The sequence below is a fragment of the Epinephelus moara genome, chromosome 5 (assembly GCF_006386435.1).
Source record: "Epinephelus moara isolate mb chromosome 5, YSFRI_EMoa_1.0, whole genome shotgun sequence".
Taxonomy (NCBI): domain Eukaryota; kingdom Metazoa; phylum Chordata; class Actinopteri; order Perciformes; family Serranidae; genus Epinephelus; species Epinephelus moara.
The window spans coordinates 3,575,453-3,591,744 of NC_065510.1; the positions used below are offsets into that span (position 1 = coordinate 3,575,453).

Sequence of the window (16,292 nt, forward strand, 5' to 3'; positions counted from 1 at the left end):
TCTCCACCTATCGTAGAGGAGTCGCACATACTTGGCTCAATAAATGGATTCCCCTCCCGTGCTTGTATACTGGGACAAGGACAGTAGGCCAGTTAGATGTCCTCGTCCAGCTGGGACTGTGGCTCCACTTCACTGTTACCATGGAAACGTACTGATTGAGTCCGCAGTGGTTAAATATAAATTCTTTCTATTTTTGCTTCAGTTTTCTCAGATCATCCTCTGAAGAGGAGGCGGAGTCGGAGTTGGTGCAGAACAGTTTTGGCGTCTCCTACCTGTCTCTTGAGGGACACCAGCTCCATGTCCAGCTGACGGAGGAGAGTGTTGGCGGCGGAGGCGCTGCAGGACACGGCCACCACATCCTCCTGGGTCAGGTACATGCCTTTGGGGGGGCGGCAGCGGGAGCGCTGGTGGTGTCGGTGCTGTAGGGTCTGGTGCTCCCGCCGACCCAGAGCCACCTTTGAGCCCGGCACCACCGGCTCCACCTGGTTCTGCAGGTGGAGGAAACACACACAGCTACTTTATGTGTCTACTAGGGATGAGCGAGTGCACCATTATCTGTGTCCGTATCCGTGCTCGGAGGGGGCGGGGCTTGGGCCGGAAGTGGGTGTGTTTTAAACAGGAAGTTAGTGTTTTAAGCCTGAAATTGATACGGGCTGATCAGAAGTTGCTTTTTTGTTATTCACTGGAAAGCTATTTACACAACAGCCTCAGATTTGAGCTTCAGAACATTTTAATCACCAGAATATTGTCACTGTTTTTTAACAACCGTTTTTAAATTAAAGTTGTTGTTTAATAGCTTCAGATGAATGTTTCTGAGCAGGAAAAATATTTAAAGAACAAAACAGAAACCTGAGTGTTTAAACTTAGACACAGGCTGCAGTTGGTACAGAGTAGGCACTAGAGAACTCACATAATTTATTTTTGCTTGTGTGATGCTTTCCTGCCAAATAAAACACACTCTTTATTAATTATTAGATGTGTATGTGTGTGAGAAACAGAGAGACAGATTATTATTGTTATTTATGAGCTAAAGAAAAAAGTGTCAGGCCAGCCATGTTTGCCACCTCCGCTTGTATCTCAGGTGGGAGGGACTAAGATGTGAGGAGAGAAGGCGAGGAAAGGAATCGAGGATGTACAGAGTGAGAGGTGAGAGGAGCGGCGGCTCAGGTGTGTCCACGTACCTCTTTCTTGGTTTCCTTGTTGGGGTCGTAGTCGCTGTCATTGGCTTCTATGGGATTGGCCTCCTCCATCTCCTCGTCGCTGTGGCAACAACAGCAGGAAGTCAAAATTCAGTCAGTACACGTCATCACAACAACAACACAGATGGATAACGTTGTTAACTCGGGAGTAAATCAGCAGAGTGGAAGTGATTACAGGTCAACAGACAGAAGACAAGTTGTATGTAAACGATGCTGTTACGAGATAAAACACGACGTTACGCTTCCTGCCTGGACCGCCATCTCATTCCGCTAACTTCTCCCTACAGAAGCATCAGCTGCTGTTTTAACAATGCTCGGCTGAAAAAACGTTCATGCTGAAATTCAACCGAGCTGTTCTGTCAGGAGACGCAGAGACTGAAACCACCAGTGAGGAAGAAAAATAACATCACATGTAATTCATAAGCTGTAAGTACAGGAAGCTGACACTGGGTGAGAGGCAGGGTGCACCGTGGAGGACAGGTGGCCAGACTATCACAGGACTGACTATACTCATTATAATAAAATCTCAATGAATGTTTGAGGTTTTTATCGTAAATTAACAGCTTTAGCAAAATTCAGAGTTTTTTCTAGGAATATATCGCCCCTACCCCGGCTCTGGATTTTTATTTATTTATTTATTTATTACTCACAGTGGCCCTGAAACGCCGTCAGACTCAAACCCTGCTCAGAGTTTTCAGAGTGAAACAGAGACGCAGCTTCTGTCTTTCTTTCTATCTTTGATCTGACCAATAGCAGCAGACCCTGCTCCTCTGAAGCTCCGCCTCTAATGCTTCAGTCTAACAAACGCAGCGGAGCAGCAGCGCCACCTGCTGTTCAAACCAATGAGTTCCAACCTGCTGGGACTGAAACAAGAACTTTCTTTTCAATACTTTTAAAATGAGTCCACAGACTCGTCTGACGTGGTTTTTTCGTTGGTGGCTCATTTCCCTCCTCGCACACAGATCACAAACAGATTTCGTCTTTTACAAACTCCAGATGAACCTGTGAGTGCTACAGAGCTGCGAGACGCTCATGCACGAGTCACAGATGGTGTTGGACTGTTATCGATCCATTTCTTTCTTCATAAGCGGACATTTTGGGACAGAAGCGCTCTGAGCTCGTCACAGCTGATCAGTGAGGCGTACCTGTCGTCCTGGTTGCTCCTGTTGGCCAGTTTACGAGCCTGACGGTCCATCAGACTGGTTCTGGAGCGCGTCTTCTTCCAGGAGTAGTAGTACTTCACCAGACTGGAGATGGATTTGTCCGGTAACTGAAGGAGACAGGAAGAAGCCACAGCCGTCAGATGTATGCAGAGCGGTGTAGAGAGTGGCAGTAAACATACTCGTCTCCGTGGCTGTAACGCAGGAATATTACTGTGTTTACCATCTGCTGGATGCGGTGGAAGCTCTTCCCGTGGAAGCTGAAGGCCTGTTCAAACAGCACCTTGTCCTCCACCGTCCACTCGTCTGGAAACGGGGTGAAGTTCGGCAAGTCGGCCAGAGACTTCTCGATGTTGTGTTTGTGCCAGAAGAGCATGCCGAGCGCCTGCACACGCACACACACACACACACACACACACACACACACACACACACACACACACACACACACACAGTGTGAGGAACAAAATAGTAGGGCTGTAGTCCACCAAAGAAAATCTTGGTCGACTAAAGTTGCACATAATCTTCAACTAATCGATTAGTCGTGGGTAAAAAAATCTGCACGTTATTTTTACTTCTGCAGTGGTGTGTCTGTGTCACTCTGCAGTTACACCTCCAAAACACTAGTCGGCAGTGGAGGACTGTGTTAAGTGCTGTAAAGGTTAGTTGATTTAAAACACATATTAAACACACATTAAACACACATTAAGCACACATTAAACACATTAAAAACACATTAAACACACATTAAAAACACATTAAAAACACATTAAACACAGATTAAACACACAGTAAACATGGCTTAATAGAGACAGTGTCAAACACAAATCAGCTTCACTATAACTCGCAGCATTCACAGACAAACACTTGTCTTTATCTGGACACATTTTCCCCACAAATACAACATGCTAACGTTATTAGCACACGCCTATGGCATTTTACATTATGCAAATTAGCCTAGCGTCTAGCGATCTTTTCCTCTTCTCATATAAAACCAGGGACAACAGCAACATGTAACAAAGGTAACGGCACATAATTTGGCTCCATTACAACTCACAAGGTTCACTGACAAAACAACTGTCTTATACATTTTACATTGTATAAATTAGCCTAGCGACGAGCGCAGATTTCCTCTGCTCATATGAAGCCAGGATAAATCCTGAAGTATAAATCCCTGAAGGATAAATCCCTGAAGGATAAATCACACACGACTTAAAATGCTATTTTAGTGGAGGCTTTACTGTCTTCACAATTTATTGTTTCTTATCTGTGAAGTTAAAGTAAATACAAGCTTCGTTTCCACTGAGGGAAATGGTTTCAGCTTACAGAAACAGACAAGAGCGTGAGGGTGGGCGAGTTCAACGTTGTGTAAACAAAGGGGCGGGGCGTCGGTGGCTTAGTGGTAGAGCAGACGCCCCATGTACAAGGCTGTTGCCGCAGCGGCCTGGGTTCGACTCCAGCCTGTGGCCCTTTGCTGCATGTCACTCCCTCTCTCTCTCCCCCTTTCACACTTGTCTGTCCTGTCCATTAAAGGCTAAAAAGCCCCAAAAAATATCTTTAAAAAAACAACAAAAAAACAAAACCAAAGGGGGTGTTTTCACAGGTAACTTAGCCTGTCCCCCCGCCGCAGGAAATAATGGATTAATCGTGGACAGCTGTTGATGTAGCACTTTTCTCCTTATGAAAGTAACACGTCAATTATTCAACCAGTGAGAATTTGGTCGGACGAGAGCATAGTGACCAAATAATCGACCAGTCGACCAGGAGACTACAGCCCTACAAAATAAGTGTTTAAAAGTTCTTCATCATATTTTAATACCTCTGGTCAAAGCTGTCGTTGGTGAGGAGACATAAAAAGGAAGTAACCTCTGTAACATTTTCACTGGCCTCCATCCTGCTTTCTGTTGCTACCTGATTTTTGACTCGTCCGCCACACTGAATGTGACACACCAGATAATAAAGAACTACAATCCCCGCCCATGGTTGTATGACTCCGCCCACCAGTCCACCCTGTGGTTGTATGACTCCGCCCACCAGTCCAGTGTCTCTGACAGTCTCCATCCATGTCAGTGAAAACATGGATGCTTCACACACAGAAGATCTATACAATCAGCACAGTTTCAAGATTAGAGTCACCAATTCAGTATCTGACCAAATGTCTCCCCTTCTGTTCCTGAGATATGACGTTAAAACATGATGATGTCACAGTCAAGCTGACTCTCTCACCTATTTTCAGCAGGTGTTCCCACGTTTAGAAGACCTGCGGGATAATGTTCTCTGCTGCTAACCAAGAAAAGAAAAGTCGCTGTTGTTGTGTTACACGCTTGTAATATTTTCCAATAAATCATTTGGACTGGTGTGCCCTCAGTGTCATCTCTCCCTCGCGGTATATCGACCTTTTGTAAGGGATTGTATCAAAGTTAAAAGTTCCAGTATCGTGACAACATGAGTGTACGCTGGTCTGAAGTCTGCGTGAGGCGTTCACATACCAGTTTATATGTGGGAAAAGGCGTACGGATGATTTTTGTGCGTACATGTCATGTGTACGACTGGCTCCAGATGTTTTGGGAGTTTTAGGGAGAAAGACGACGTGTTTGAGGACGGACACAGAGAGACAGGACGTTCTCACCTGCTCCACGTTGTATCCATGTTTCTCTTTGGCTAAAGCGATGTATTCGTCCACTGTGGAGGAAAACACACACACACACACACACACACACACACACACACAGTCAGTTCAGTGTGATCTGAGGACCTGACAGAGGACTGCAGCTGTGTGCACAAAGGCGACTTACACTTGGAGTCGACGATGGTGTGATACGGAGACCAAACCAGCATCCCTCCGCTGTCTTTGTCCGTGTACTTAGTGGAACCTGAACAAACAGGAAGAACACTTGACTTTAAAGGCTCATTCCGCCAACTTTACACCAAACGCTCAGTTTAAACTATGATCAAATATCTTCTGTGGCTCTGGAGGAAGCTGTCCAAAGCTGAATAAGGGGCCGTACACATGTTGCCTTTGTGCCCTCAAATTCATTGTTGTCAATGTAGACGTGTGGCAGGTGTGCTCAAACGCTGTCACAGCACACGCCTTCCTGACCACCTATTTTACGAGGTGTGATGGCTGCACCCTGAGATAAACTGAGTTCAACTTTTGAAGCACATCAGCGTGCACCACATGTCATGTGATGAGGACCAACCAATCACAGCCCACAGATATCTTTGCTTCTTCAGTAAATATCAGTGTGTGATAAACATGGAGGAGGAGTTGATCATGTTAGTGCAGAACTGTCACATCTGTCCCACACACAAACAGGAAGTAGATCAGCTCTGTCCTCGGGATTTCAGGTAAACAGGCGATGATACGCTGCTGGTTATGGTTGCCTAGCAACCTCAGACACAACCTGCTGCTGGGCTCCTGAAAGCTGGCACAGAAAAGGCACAAGAGTAGCGTCCAGCTCCCGACCTCATGTTGTCCAGGTGGTTAAAGACACAGCATGTGTTCGGCCCTAAACAAAGCCCATGAAAGGGGCTTCTGAGTTGCATCATGGGAAATGTGGTGTAGGAGCCAGATATGTTTGTTCAATAACCCAGGGTTTAATTTGCAGTTCACTGTTTGGAACACAGGGTGTCACTGTGATGTTCTCATGCTCAGGGGGTATTCCAGAAAGCGGGTTATGTGAAAACTCAGAGTAAGTTAACCCTGAGATGAGTGAAACTCTGAGTTATCCGTTCCAGAAAGAGAGGTAACTGAAACTCTGAGTCAGTCACCATGGTAACAGACTCTGTGAACATAACCTGCTCGCTGACAGGTTTTCTTCAATAAACCCTGAGTTTTTCTCTGTCTCCTCCCTCTTACACGCTGTTTCATTTCCTCATTCATTCAGTCCGTGTCAAAGCTTGTATCGAAGCGCATTCATTAGCGGAGATTTACCGTCTGTCACAGTCTAAATCCTGCTGGATATTAGTTTGTTACTCAGGACTGTCTTAAGTTACTGAATTTATGCACATCAATCATTTCTTTGGACATCAGGTTTTGTCTTTACATTCAAATATTACACAGCGAGAATTCACCCTCAGCTCAGAATCAAACCTCTGTCCTTTTTATATTTATTATTTTTATAACACTGTGCACAAGGATCAGACTGTCAGTCTGTCAGAGCAGCTCCCAAATGTTTATTGCACATAATGTGTAGGTCTAATTATTTAAATGTTAAAATGGGTATGAAGCTTTAGACAGTAGTATCAATGACTAATGATCTCGATCACTGATGTCACTGGTCGCACTGATGGAACATAACTCCTATAGCCTAATATTGGGGATTATATGTTCATATTTCTGAGTGAGCAATGGTGCAGCATTTCACTGTCTTTACATTTACTACATCTGTAGCTGAAATAAAGTCACTGAATGCTGTTGAGTCAAGATACAAATAGATGTGCAACATTTTCAAATCTACTGTATTTTAACCTGAACGTCTTTTCAAGTGCAAATCACCAAACATATTATTACTGGGTCAGACTGTGAGTTTACAGTCATGTCTTTATGTCTTTGATCTATAGCCTAGCCTATATGTTTTCGACCACTACGGCGCTAAATGTTTGTCACGCCATATGCTGAGAGTTTGGTCTCTGTTGGAGCTAAATGGACTTTGTTCACACTTGCATGGAAGAATTAAATTGCTTTGCTGCAACCAAGAACAACCTGTGGATTCAATAGAGAAGCAACACAGCGTACGGTAAATCAAACTACAGTTGGCGCGTCAACCAGGTCACTCCGGGGTTAGTCTGAGTGGGCGGAAGTTCGCTGCATAGATCAGCCTCTCATTGGGCGGAACGAGCCACCCGCTGAAGTCCCGCCCTACCACCTCCGGTTGCAGTTTTCAACACGTCCTTTACTAACTTTTGAGGTGTTTGATCTTGCAGGGATGTAGCCACTTTTCTGCCATGGTTCGCGTCCTGTAGGCGATATTTTTGTGGGCGTGTTACACCAAAACCTGTTTCACCCCGGCAATATTTTTGCAAGCGCACTGTTGCTGTGGCACCGCCAAGAACGATTGTGATTGGCTGAAAGAAATAAAAAAGCCGGGGTGTTTTTTTCTCCAATCTTAAAGTGAGAGTCGGCGCAGCCAGACCTTTCTTTTCTTGAGAAAGGTCTGGTGAGCGAGACTACTCCCGGGTTAAACGTCTCAGTGACCAAGCAATAGGCTTGTTTCTACATGTAGCACCCACTGTCTCCAGGCCCACACTGCAGACCAACAGTCTGGATGTCTGCACAGACTTTGAGGTGAAACATTTTACTAATGCTTCAATTTTTGAATAATTTTTATTGTCGGTTTCTGTGAAACGATCGCGCTGCCAGTTTGACATTTAGTCAGTCACCAGATCTTAAATGGCTTAAAGGAACAGTGCGTCAGATTCAGGGGGATTTAGTGGCGTCTCACGGTGACGTCTACAGATTACAACCAGCTGAAACTTCTCCAGCCTGGTTTTACAAACTAATGAAGATTTTTTGTCCATGCGCACATTTTCAGTGTGGATCCTGATACTTTTAAACCAGTAAACACACTGAATAAAGCAGCTTCATGTTAAAATGTCTGTTTTGCTGACACTGCTTGTCACAGAGCAGCTGCTGACTACGGTGGCTGACATGAAAAAGTGAAAACATGAATGTCTCTATCTGGAGTCAGTGTTTGGTTTGTCCCTTCTGGGCTACTGTAGAAACATAGCGGTGCAGCAGGGTGATCTCTGTGGACAGGACCTGCTCCCTGTGGAGATATAAACAGCTCATTCTGAGGGAACCAGAACACAATGATTCTTATGTCCAGCTGATTAAACACTAAAGAAAACAGACTGATTCTGTTCTATGTATGTCCTGCTGAATCTGACACACTGGAGCTTTAAATTAATGTTTTCTGTCATTGTTTTAACGCATCAGGTGCAGAAGGAAGCGTGCATCAACTCATGATGAGTAGTTCTTATTAATTATCAACACTTTCATAATAATAACAATAATAATAATAATAATAATGATAATGATATTATATCTTATGTTCTGTTAATTAATGTCTATGGAGGGAAAATAAGGAGCAATGAAAACAACCCAACTCCATGAAGCTTCATTAGAAACAAACTAAATGTCACAAGCTGTCAGTGAGAGCGGAGGTAGCCTCGGCTCCTGTTTCTTTATTAACGCTGACTTAATAAACTCAAAGTGTCACGGTTTGAACGCACCGTGTGTGTGTGTGTGTGTGTGTGTGTGTGTGTGTGTGTTACTGTACATGTACCGAGGCTACCACCGTCCGTCACTCAGGTACAAACCAGGAAAAACTCACCGGGCTCGAACTCGGGAATGTTGGCCTGATAATCAGCTCCGACCCGCATCCCCACATCTGGAACACACCCGCATGAACACAACACACTGAGTTAATACACACATGATGTCGTTTTTAACGCGCACACACGGAGCGTCGGGAGGCTGTTCGAGGCTATACTCACCGTGTTCGTCGTCGCTGCCGCTTTCGTCAGAGAAATGTCCGTTAGAAGCGTTGGACGGACTCTTGGTGCCGTTAGAGCGACCCTTCCCCAGATACTCGGAGCCTTTATCCATCATCCCCGGCATCTCTCCGCTCAGATTCACCGATTTGAAGCCGCCGTGTCGGGACAGAAAATGTCAGCAGGAGCTGGAGGTTTTTTTCTGCTGCTGTTCGCTCACTCGCCGCTGCTCCGGCCGTGTCGCTGTCGCGCTCTTCTCTTCGCTCCCACCGCCTCATAAACGCTCATTCAGGGTCAAACACCTCACATGTCACAGCGGAACAGTCTCCTCTACGTTTTCAATAATCTCAATATGCACGACGGGTCATGTGGCGGATATTCCTCCCGCTTGGAGCGGTGGCTGAGCGGGGTCTAACCACCGCGGCGGAAGGCTTTTTACGCACCGTTGTGAGACTCCAGCTGCTGCGGCGCCTGTGGCAGCAGATCCTTCCGCCCACACAACTAATAAACTAAAATAAAAATAAATCCGAAATAAAATAAAAACTGAGATTCAGCAGCAGAAAAAGTCACATGAAAATCATGAGGAGCCAAATGGAGTCTGAAACACCCGGAAATGATGAAAATGACCCAGAAATCAAAGTGTAAACATCCTGATCTCTGATGAAAACATGTCTCAGCTGATTCACGGATCAAACATCGTGACGTCACCACATCATATGAACTCAAAGTGATGTCATGTTGGTGAAGATTCAGCGCGGACTTTTTGTTTTCTGTCCTTGTTTTTCAGTCGGTGTTCCTGCACCGCCTCTGTTTGACCAGCAGGGGGAGACGCCGCACAGCGATCTGACAGCAGTCAACAGTGTCTCCTGCAGACAGAGAGGACACACTGTCCACCCTGCCAAGGGACACACGGGGGACACATGGTGCTTCACCCAGACACTCAAACTGTCCGTCCTGTCATGTAAATTCACTTCAGCTCAGATCTAGATCATCTTCACAGGATCAACTGGATCTGTCTGTGCACAGTGCTGGTTCCCAACCTGAGGGTCCCGACCTCTGCCAGGGGACACACGGGGGACACACAGGGGACACACAGGGGACACAAAGGGGACACACGGGGGACACACAGGGGACACAAAGGGGACACACAGGGGACACAAAGGGGACACACAGGGGACACAAGGTCCATAAGGTCCATCCTGCCAGGGGACGGACGGTGCTTCACAGCTGGTCTGTTTGGACTTTAGAGCTGTCAGAAATGTCCTTCAGATTATTCAGCAGGTCTGTTTCCAGCACGTTGTGTTTTCCTCCCTGACACTTGGCACCAGAACAAACCAGCTGTGGAACATTCAGAGCAGAAATAAGTGTTGAACACATTTTGGTCAGATTTGTTTTTACCGGTCAAACAATGAGCTAATGTGTGATTATGGATGAAGAACTAATCAGACAGACAGAACTGTCCGTCCAGCAGCTCACTGAGTATAAAACCATCAGCAGGGATTTATTTTCCCATGATCCTTTGAAACCACAGCGACATCACTTTTCTTGAGCTGCTCTCAGACCGTTGCCGTCTCCACCAAAACATGGGAAACAAGGCAACGAGCAACTCTGTACAAAATGTCTAAAAAAAAAAAGATAATAACAATAATAATAATAACAATAATAATAGCGATTATTATTGTTATTATTATTATTATCATTATTATTAATAATATTAATATTATTGTTATTATTGTTGTTGTTATTATTGTTATTATTATTATTATTAATATTAATAATAATAACGATAATAATAATAACAATAATAACAACAACAATAATAACAATAATATTAATATTATTAATAATAATGATAATAATAATAATAACAATAATAATCGCTATTATTATTGTTATTATTATTATTGTTATTATCTTTTTTTTTTTAGACATTTTGTACAGAGTTGCTCGTTGCCTTGTTTCCCATGTTTTGGTGGAGACGGCAACGGTCTGAGAGCAGCTCAAGAAAAGTGATGTCGCTGTGGTTTCAAAGGATCATGGGAAAATAAATCCCTGCTGATGGTTTTNTTATTGTTATTATTATTGTTATTGTTGTTGTTATTATTGTTATTATTATTGTTATTGTTGTTGTTGTTATTATTATTATTATTGTTATTATTATTATTATTGTTATTGTTGTTGTTATTGTTATTATTATTGTTATTGTTGTCATTGTGATTATTATTATTGTTACATTTTAAAATTATATCACAGTATTATTTCCTTGTTTATTTATTTTTAATTTTCTCTTTTTCTAATTTCTTGCTCATGTTTTGGGTCATATCCTCTGTGACGATCATATCGTCTCCACCTGTCTGTCTCTGTCTCCACCTGTCTGTCTCTCTCTGTTTCTGTCTCCACCTGTCTGTTTCTGTCTCTACCTGTCAGTCTGTCTGTCTCCACCTGTCTGTCTGTCTCCACCTGTCAGTCTGTCTGTCTCCACCTGTCTGTCTCTGTCTCTACCTGTCTCTGTCTCTACCTGTCTGTCTCTGTCTCTACCTGTCAGTCTGTCTGTCTCCACCTGTCTGTCTCTGTCTCCACCTGTCAGTCTGTCTGTCTCCACCTGTCTGTCTCTGTCTCTACCTGTCTGTTTCTGTCTCCACCTGTAAGTCTGTCTGTCTCCACCTGTCTGTCTCTACCTGTCTGTCTCTGTCTTCAGCTGTTTGTTTCTGTCTCCAACCGTCTATCTCTACCTGTCTGTCTCCACCTGTGTGTCTGTCTCTATCCATCTGTCTCCACCTGTCTGTCTCTGTCTTCACCTGTCTGTCTCTGTCTGTTTCTGTCTCCACCTGTCTGTCTCTACCTGTCAGTCTCCACCTGTCTGTCTCTGTGTCTATCATCTGTCTCTGTCTGTCTGTCTCTACCTGTCTATCTGTCTCTTAACTGTCTGTCTCTGTCTCTATCTGTCTGTCTCTCTCTGTCTGTCTGTCTCTACCTGTCTATCTCAGTCTCTATCTGTCTGTCTCTGTCTTTACCCATGTCTCTCTACCTGTCTGTCCCTCTTTGTCCCTCCCTCTTTCTCTGTCTCCCTCCACCTGTTTGTCTCTACCTGTCTGTCTGTCCCTCCCTCCCTGTCCCTGTCTCTCAGTGTGTCCTAAGCTGTGTGGACCGCAGACCGCCTCGCGGAGGCTGCTCTCGGAGCGCGTGCTGCAGCCATCTGCCAATGAGGAGCCTGCTGACAGAGAGAGAGAGCGCGCGGGAGAGCGAGGCTCCTACTCTACAGCGCGCGGGGCTCGTGCAGCATCAGATATGTGAGCGGCGGGAAGCAGCTCTGCCTCGCGCTGCAGGAGGACGGCAGGATGGCGGGAGGACGGCGGGGTCTCGTGGCCCCTCAGAACACGTTCCTGGAGAACATCGTCCGCCGGTCCAACGGTAGGATCCGGTTCAGTCCGGTTTACACAGCTGGCTTTAACGGCCACAGCCTGTCTGTGGCGGGGAACGTCTCGTGGTTCTGTTCGGTTGTTTCATCATCAGACAGCTCCTCTGTGATAGGCTCATCTCATTCCACAAAACCTGCACGTGCCTGGTGCCTTACCTTTGTAGTAAGCTAATTAGTTAGCTTCACTTCCGGTGTTTGTCTTCATCACAGCAGAATTTATCTTCACCTAAAATCAACCAGTGTGTCTCATTAAAACCGCCATGCAGTTTCATATGTCTTATACTTGTTATATTTTCATATTAAACCCACCAGAGCGCATGTTTACCTTCGTGTCCCAAATTATGTTAGCCAAGACTTACATTAAATCTGTTCTGATCGTTTTAATATATTTTTATAGCCTAAACTAGCATATTTACCTTCATTTTATGACGTTATATTAGGCCATGTAGTTAGCCTGGGCTTACATTGATTTAAAAATACTAGTACGTACATATTCTATATTTTGATATTTTCGTCACATTCTCAGCATATTTACCTTTAACATTATATGAGGCTGTACAGCTTCTACCCTGTATTCTGATCATAGAGGCAAAACACTACACAGGGTTCCCGAGGATCCTTAAAAAGTCTGACAAGGCATTTAATTTATTAATCTAATAATAAGGCCTTAGCTGGTATTAAAATGTATTAAAACAACATTTAAAAGTCTTAAAAGTTCTCAGACTTGGGGAATAGGATTTTATGAATATGTAAAATTTCAAAATAATTGTAACAGATATTTTTGTAAAATAATTTACCTTAGACTGCCTGTCTTATTAACGTCTGAAAAGCCGAACCAAAACACCAAGAAAACTCGCCAACGAACGGCAGATATTTCCAAGTTTTATGTTGCAACAAACATTTGAGCTAAAATGCCCTGAAATACTTGATGTCACTTCATGTTTTGTTTTTTGTTTTTAATTAAGTTTAGGTTATTGTAAAAAAACACAAAATCGTAAATTTGTAAATTTTATTGTGAGTGGCATTTAAAAAATCTTAAAAAGTCTTAAATCTAACTCACCTTGAACTGTAGGAACAGATATTTTGGTATTTTCTACATATTTTCATATTGAAGCATATTTTTAAAGCTTGTGTGCTGTACATCTTCTCTACCCTGCATTCTGCTTGATGTAGGCTGAGTTAACCAAGGTTTACATTTATATTTAAAAACTAACACGTATATATTTTGATGATGCTTCATATATTCAAAGCAGCACATATATATACCTTAAATTTGAGAAAGATAATTTAATTTCCTTCTCATGTTGCCTTGCCTGTCCTACGTTTGACTTCATATAAATCAACCTCAAAATTCACATTTAAACAACAAGTCAACAGACAGAAAATTAATCAGCAACTATTTTGTAATTATTTGTCAGGCGACAGATTTTGCTGGTTACAGATTCTCCAATGTGAGAATTTACTGCTTTCTCTTTGTTTATGTCATCATGAACTGAATATATATTTCAAGCTGTGTATTTGCTTGATAGATGAATAATCAATAGATTAATCGTCAATGAAAGCAATCGTTATTTGCAGCCCTATTTTACTTCCATATATATAGAGTATGTATATGGCCTAATGTAGGCCTGTGTAAAGGTAACAGTAATATGAAATATTAAAATAAGAGTGTTACTTTAACTATTTAGTAGGTCACTGAATTCTGCTGGATACAACTCTAGTCTGTGTATTAGCTGACTCGTCCTCAGAGATATCTCTGCATGCAGGTTTTATTGTCCAGATTCTGGGACATCTGTCGGTCTCTGCCTCGATGCAGTGATGGTGAATAACATAACGTTTGTGTTGCTGTTCCTGTTTTGAGCAACAAAACGTTAGAATTATCCATAAGTTCAAAGTAACATGAGTTGAATCAGTCTTTAATCAGTCAGGTACACAGTAGGAACTCAAAGTGATCACAGCAGAGTCAGGTGGTGATGGGTAGCCTGTGTTTTTAGTTCAGCTCTGATCTCACTGTTTCATCTGTTTCTGCTCCTTTAAACACTTTTCGTCCGTTTGGATATTATATCACTGACAGACGTGCACGTGTCCCTCCCCATCCTCTGACCTGTAATATAGATGTTGTATTAGATTTTGGATTATGGTTAGTGTTGTGTTTTCCTGGTTTTAAAGGCTGCATTACAGTAAAGTGATGTCATTTCCTGAACTTCCACCAGACTGTTGCAGCTGCTCTACTATTTGCCTTCACTAGGGTTGGGATCCGGATCCGGTTCTTTTTTGGAACCGGGTCCAAAGTTCCGGTTCCGGAACCAGTTCCATCACATTTGGAGTAACGGTTCCTGCAAACGGTTCCTAGATTATAAAAAAAAAACACGTCACGTGCATTTCCATTAGAGTGCGGCACGGGCCGTATATTTCCGTCCGAGCCCGACATTATTTAATGACTAAAGCACTGAGTTTGTGTTACACAGTTGTCATGGTTACAGGCTATTTAACAGGCCGGGCGTGCGCCGTGGGTGCTCAGCGGAGAGGGAGACCTCCGTGTTTGAGACGGGAGCAGGTGGCGGGAGCGGGCGGCGGGAGGTCCGATGCTTCCAGCGAGGGGAGCGGTAGAAATATAACAAAATAAGATAAAATAGGAGACACCTGTCTCCCTCTTTTATTTTATTTTCAGCGTTTAATCAAGGCGGAGGCGGGCGGCTGGAGGTCCGCTTCCAGCGAGGGGAGAGGTAGAAACAAACAGCCAATGTGTGTGTGTGTGTTCTGTTCAGGTGTAAATGACAGTGGCCAAGCATGAATGCATATAAGTATTTTTTATTACATTGCTGTGGTTAATTTGAGGTAATAGTGTTACTGTAGAAATCAGAGAATCACTCTTTGTTGTTATATANAGGAATCGGTAAGAGGAATCGGTAAGAGGAATCGGTAAGAGGAATCGGTAAGGAATCGGAATCGTTAAAATCCTAACGAGTCCCAGTCCTAGCCTTCACACACTTGTAGTCTCATTCATGAAACGTGAGCAGAACAAATGTGCGTGTAAACTGTTTGTAGAGGGAAAACTAACTGTATTTCAGCATTCATCAAACGTTAGTAGCTCAGATCTTTTCAAAGGTACTAATCGAAATCTCCACCCCCTTCTGACTGCTCCTAGTGTTTTTGTAAATAAGATATTGCACAGAAATGTTGCTTGTCATCATTATTATTATTAAAGGCCACCTTAATTCATATTGTGCTCTGTTATGTTCACAATACTTTGAAACACGTTAAAGTGGCAAAAAGCGAAATGGTTACACCGCTAGGTTTGCTGTTGCGCACTGCCTGCAGACCAGAACAAAGTGTGTCATGAGCCACACCTCCCTCTACCTCTGCTCTGAAAATGAGTATAATAGGTCCTCATTAACGTTACCTGTCCAGGAGAAGAAGAGCTAGCTCCGAGTCAGATTGTAGCCCCTTCAGCTCTCGCAGTGCTCTCCACCTTGGAAATGCAAGGCCAGTGTTAATCCGAGTTCTGTCCCTTTCTTTATCCGACAACTGCTTCACCAACAACCGTTGTTTCTTTAGAGGTAATGTCAGATCCTGGTCGTCTTCAGGTGGACGTGTCGTTCTCCGCTATTTCGCTTCCAAAATAACGCGCTGCCATTGCTCACTGGCTGTAGCCTTTTATAGGGAGGGAGGGCCAAGGGGTCCGAGAGGAGGAGGAGGAGGAGGAAGAAGAGAGGGGGCGGGGGGGTTCACATGAACGTACATGAACGCGCAGCCGGACCGGCTTGTAAACAAGGGGCTGGAGATCAACACAGAGAGAGGGTGTGTGAGGTCATGCTATACTCCAGATGAAATTACACCTCTAGTTAGTGCTCCTTTAAAGTCAAACATGACAGGAGATTAGAAATAAAACTCATTCAGATAGATTAGTTGGTAATTAACAGATTAGGTTTCTTGAAAATGTGAATGAGTTCTTTAAGTCGACTTAATACCTGTGTTTCCTACATGTCTGCCATCCCTCTGATCCAATCAGGAGAGAGA

The 16,292-nt window shown here is 43.7% G+C and overlaps 2 protein-coding genes across 5 annotated transcripts in view; one reads left to right on the forward strand and one right to left on the reverse strand.

The window, feature by feature from the left end:
- rcor3 (REST corepressor 3) overlaps positions 1–9,293 on the reverse strand; it is a 17,138-nt gene extending 7,845 nt beyond the window's left edge. Inside the window, exons 1-8 of the mRNA XM_050043753.1 lie at positions 8,858–9,293; positions 8,695–8,751; positions 5,155–5,232; positions 4,989–5,041; positions 2,583–2,744; positions 2,345–2,469; positions 1,182–1,260; positions 273–488 (exon numbers count right to left, since the gene is read on the reverse strand). Of these exons, the coding sequence (XP_049899710.1) occupies positions 273–488; positions 1,182–1,260; positions 2,345–2,469; positions 2,583–2,744; positions 4,989–5,041; positions 5,155–5,232; positions 8,695–8,751; positions 8,858–8,981 (894 nt within the window). The 5' untranslated portion in view covers positions 8,982–9,293. The remainder of the gene's footprint in view (positions 1–272; positions 489–1,181; positions 1,261–2,344; positions 2,470–2,582; positions 2,745–4,988; positions 5,042–5,154; positions 5,233–8,694; positions 8,752–8,857) is intronic.
- Positions 9,294–12,131: 2,838 nt separating this feature from the next.
- Positions 12,132–16,292, forward strand: part of kcnh1b (potassium voltage-gated channel, subfamily H (eag-related), member 1b) — a 128,037-nt gene continuing 123,876 nt past the window's right edge. For 3 of the 4 annotated variants that reach the window (XM_050043707.1, XM_050043704.1, XM_050043706.1), the window contains exon 1: positions 12,132–12,265. In XM_050043707.1, the coding sequence (XP_049899664.1) occupies positions 12,193–12,265 (73 nt within the window). In that variant the 5' untranslated portion in view covers positions 12,132–12,192. The remainder of the gene's footprint in view (positions 12,266–16,292) is intronic. The other variant, XM_050043705.1, reaches the window with a different exon arrangement.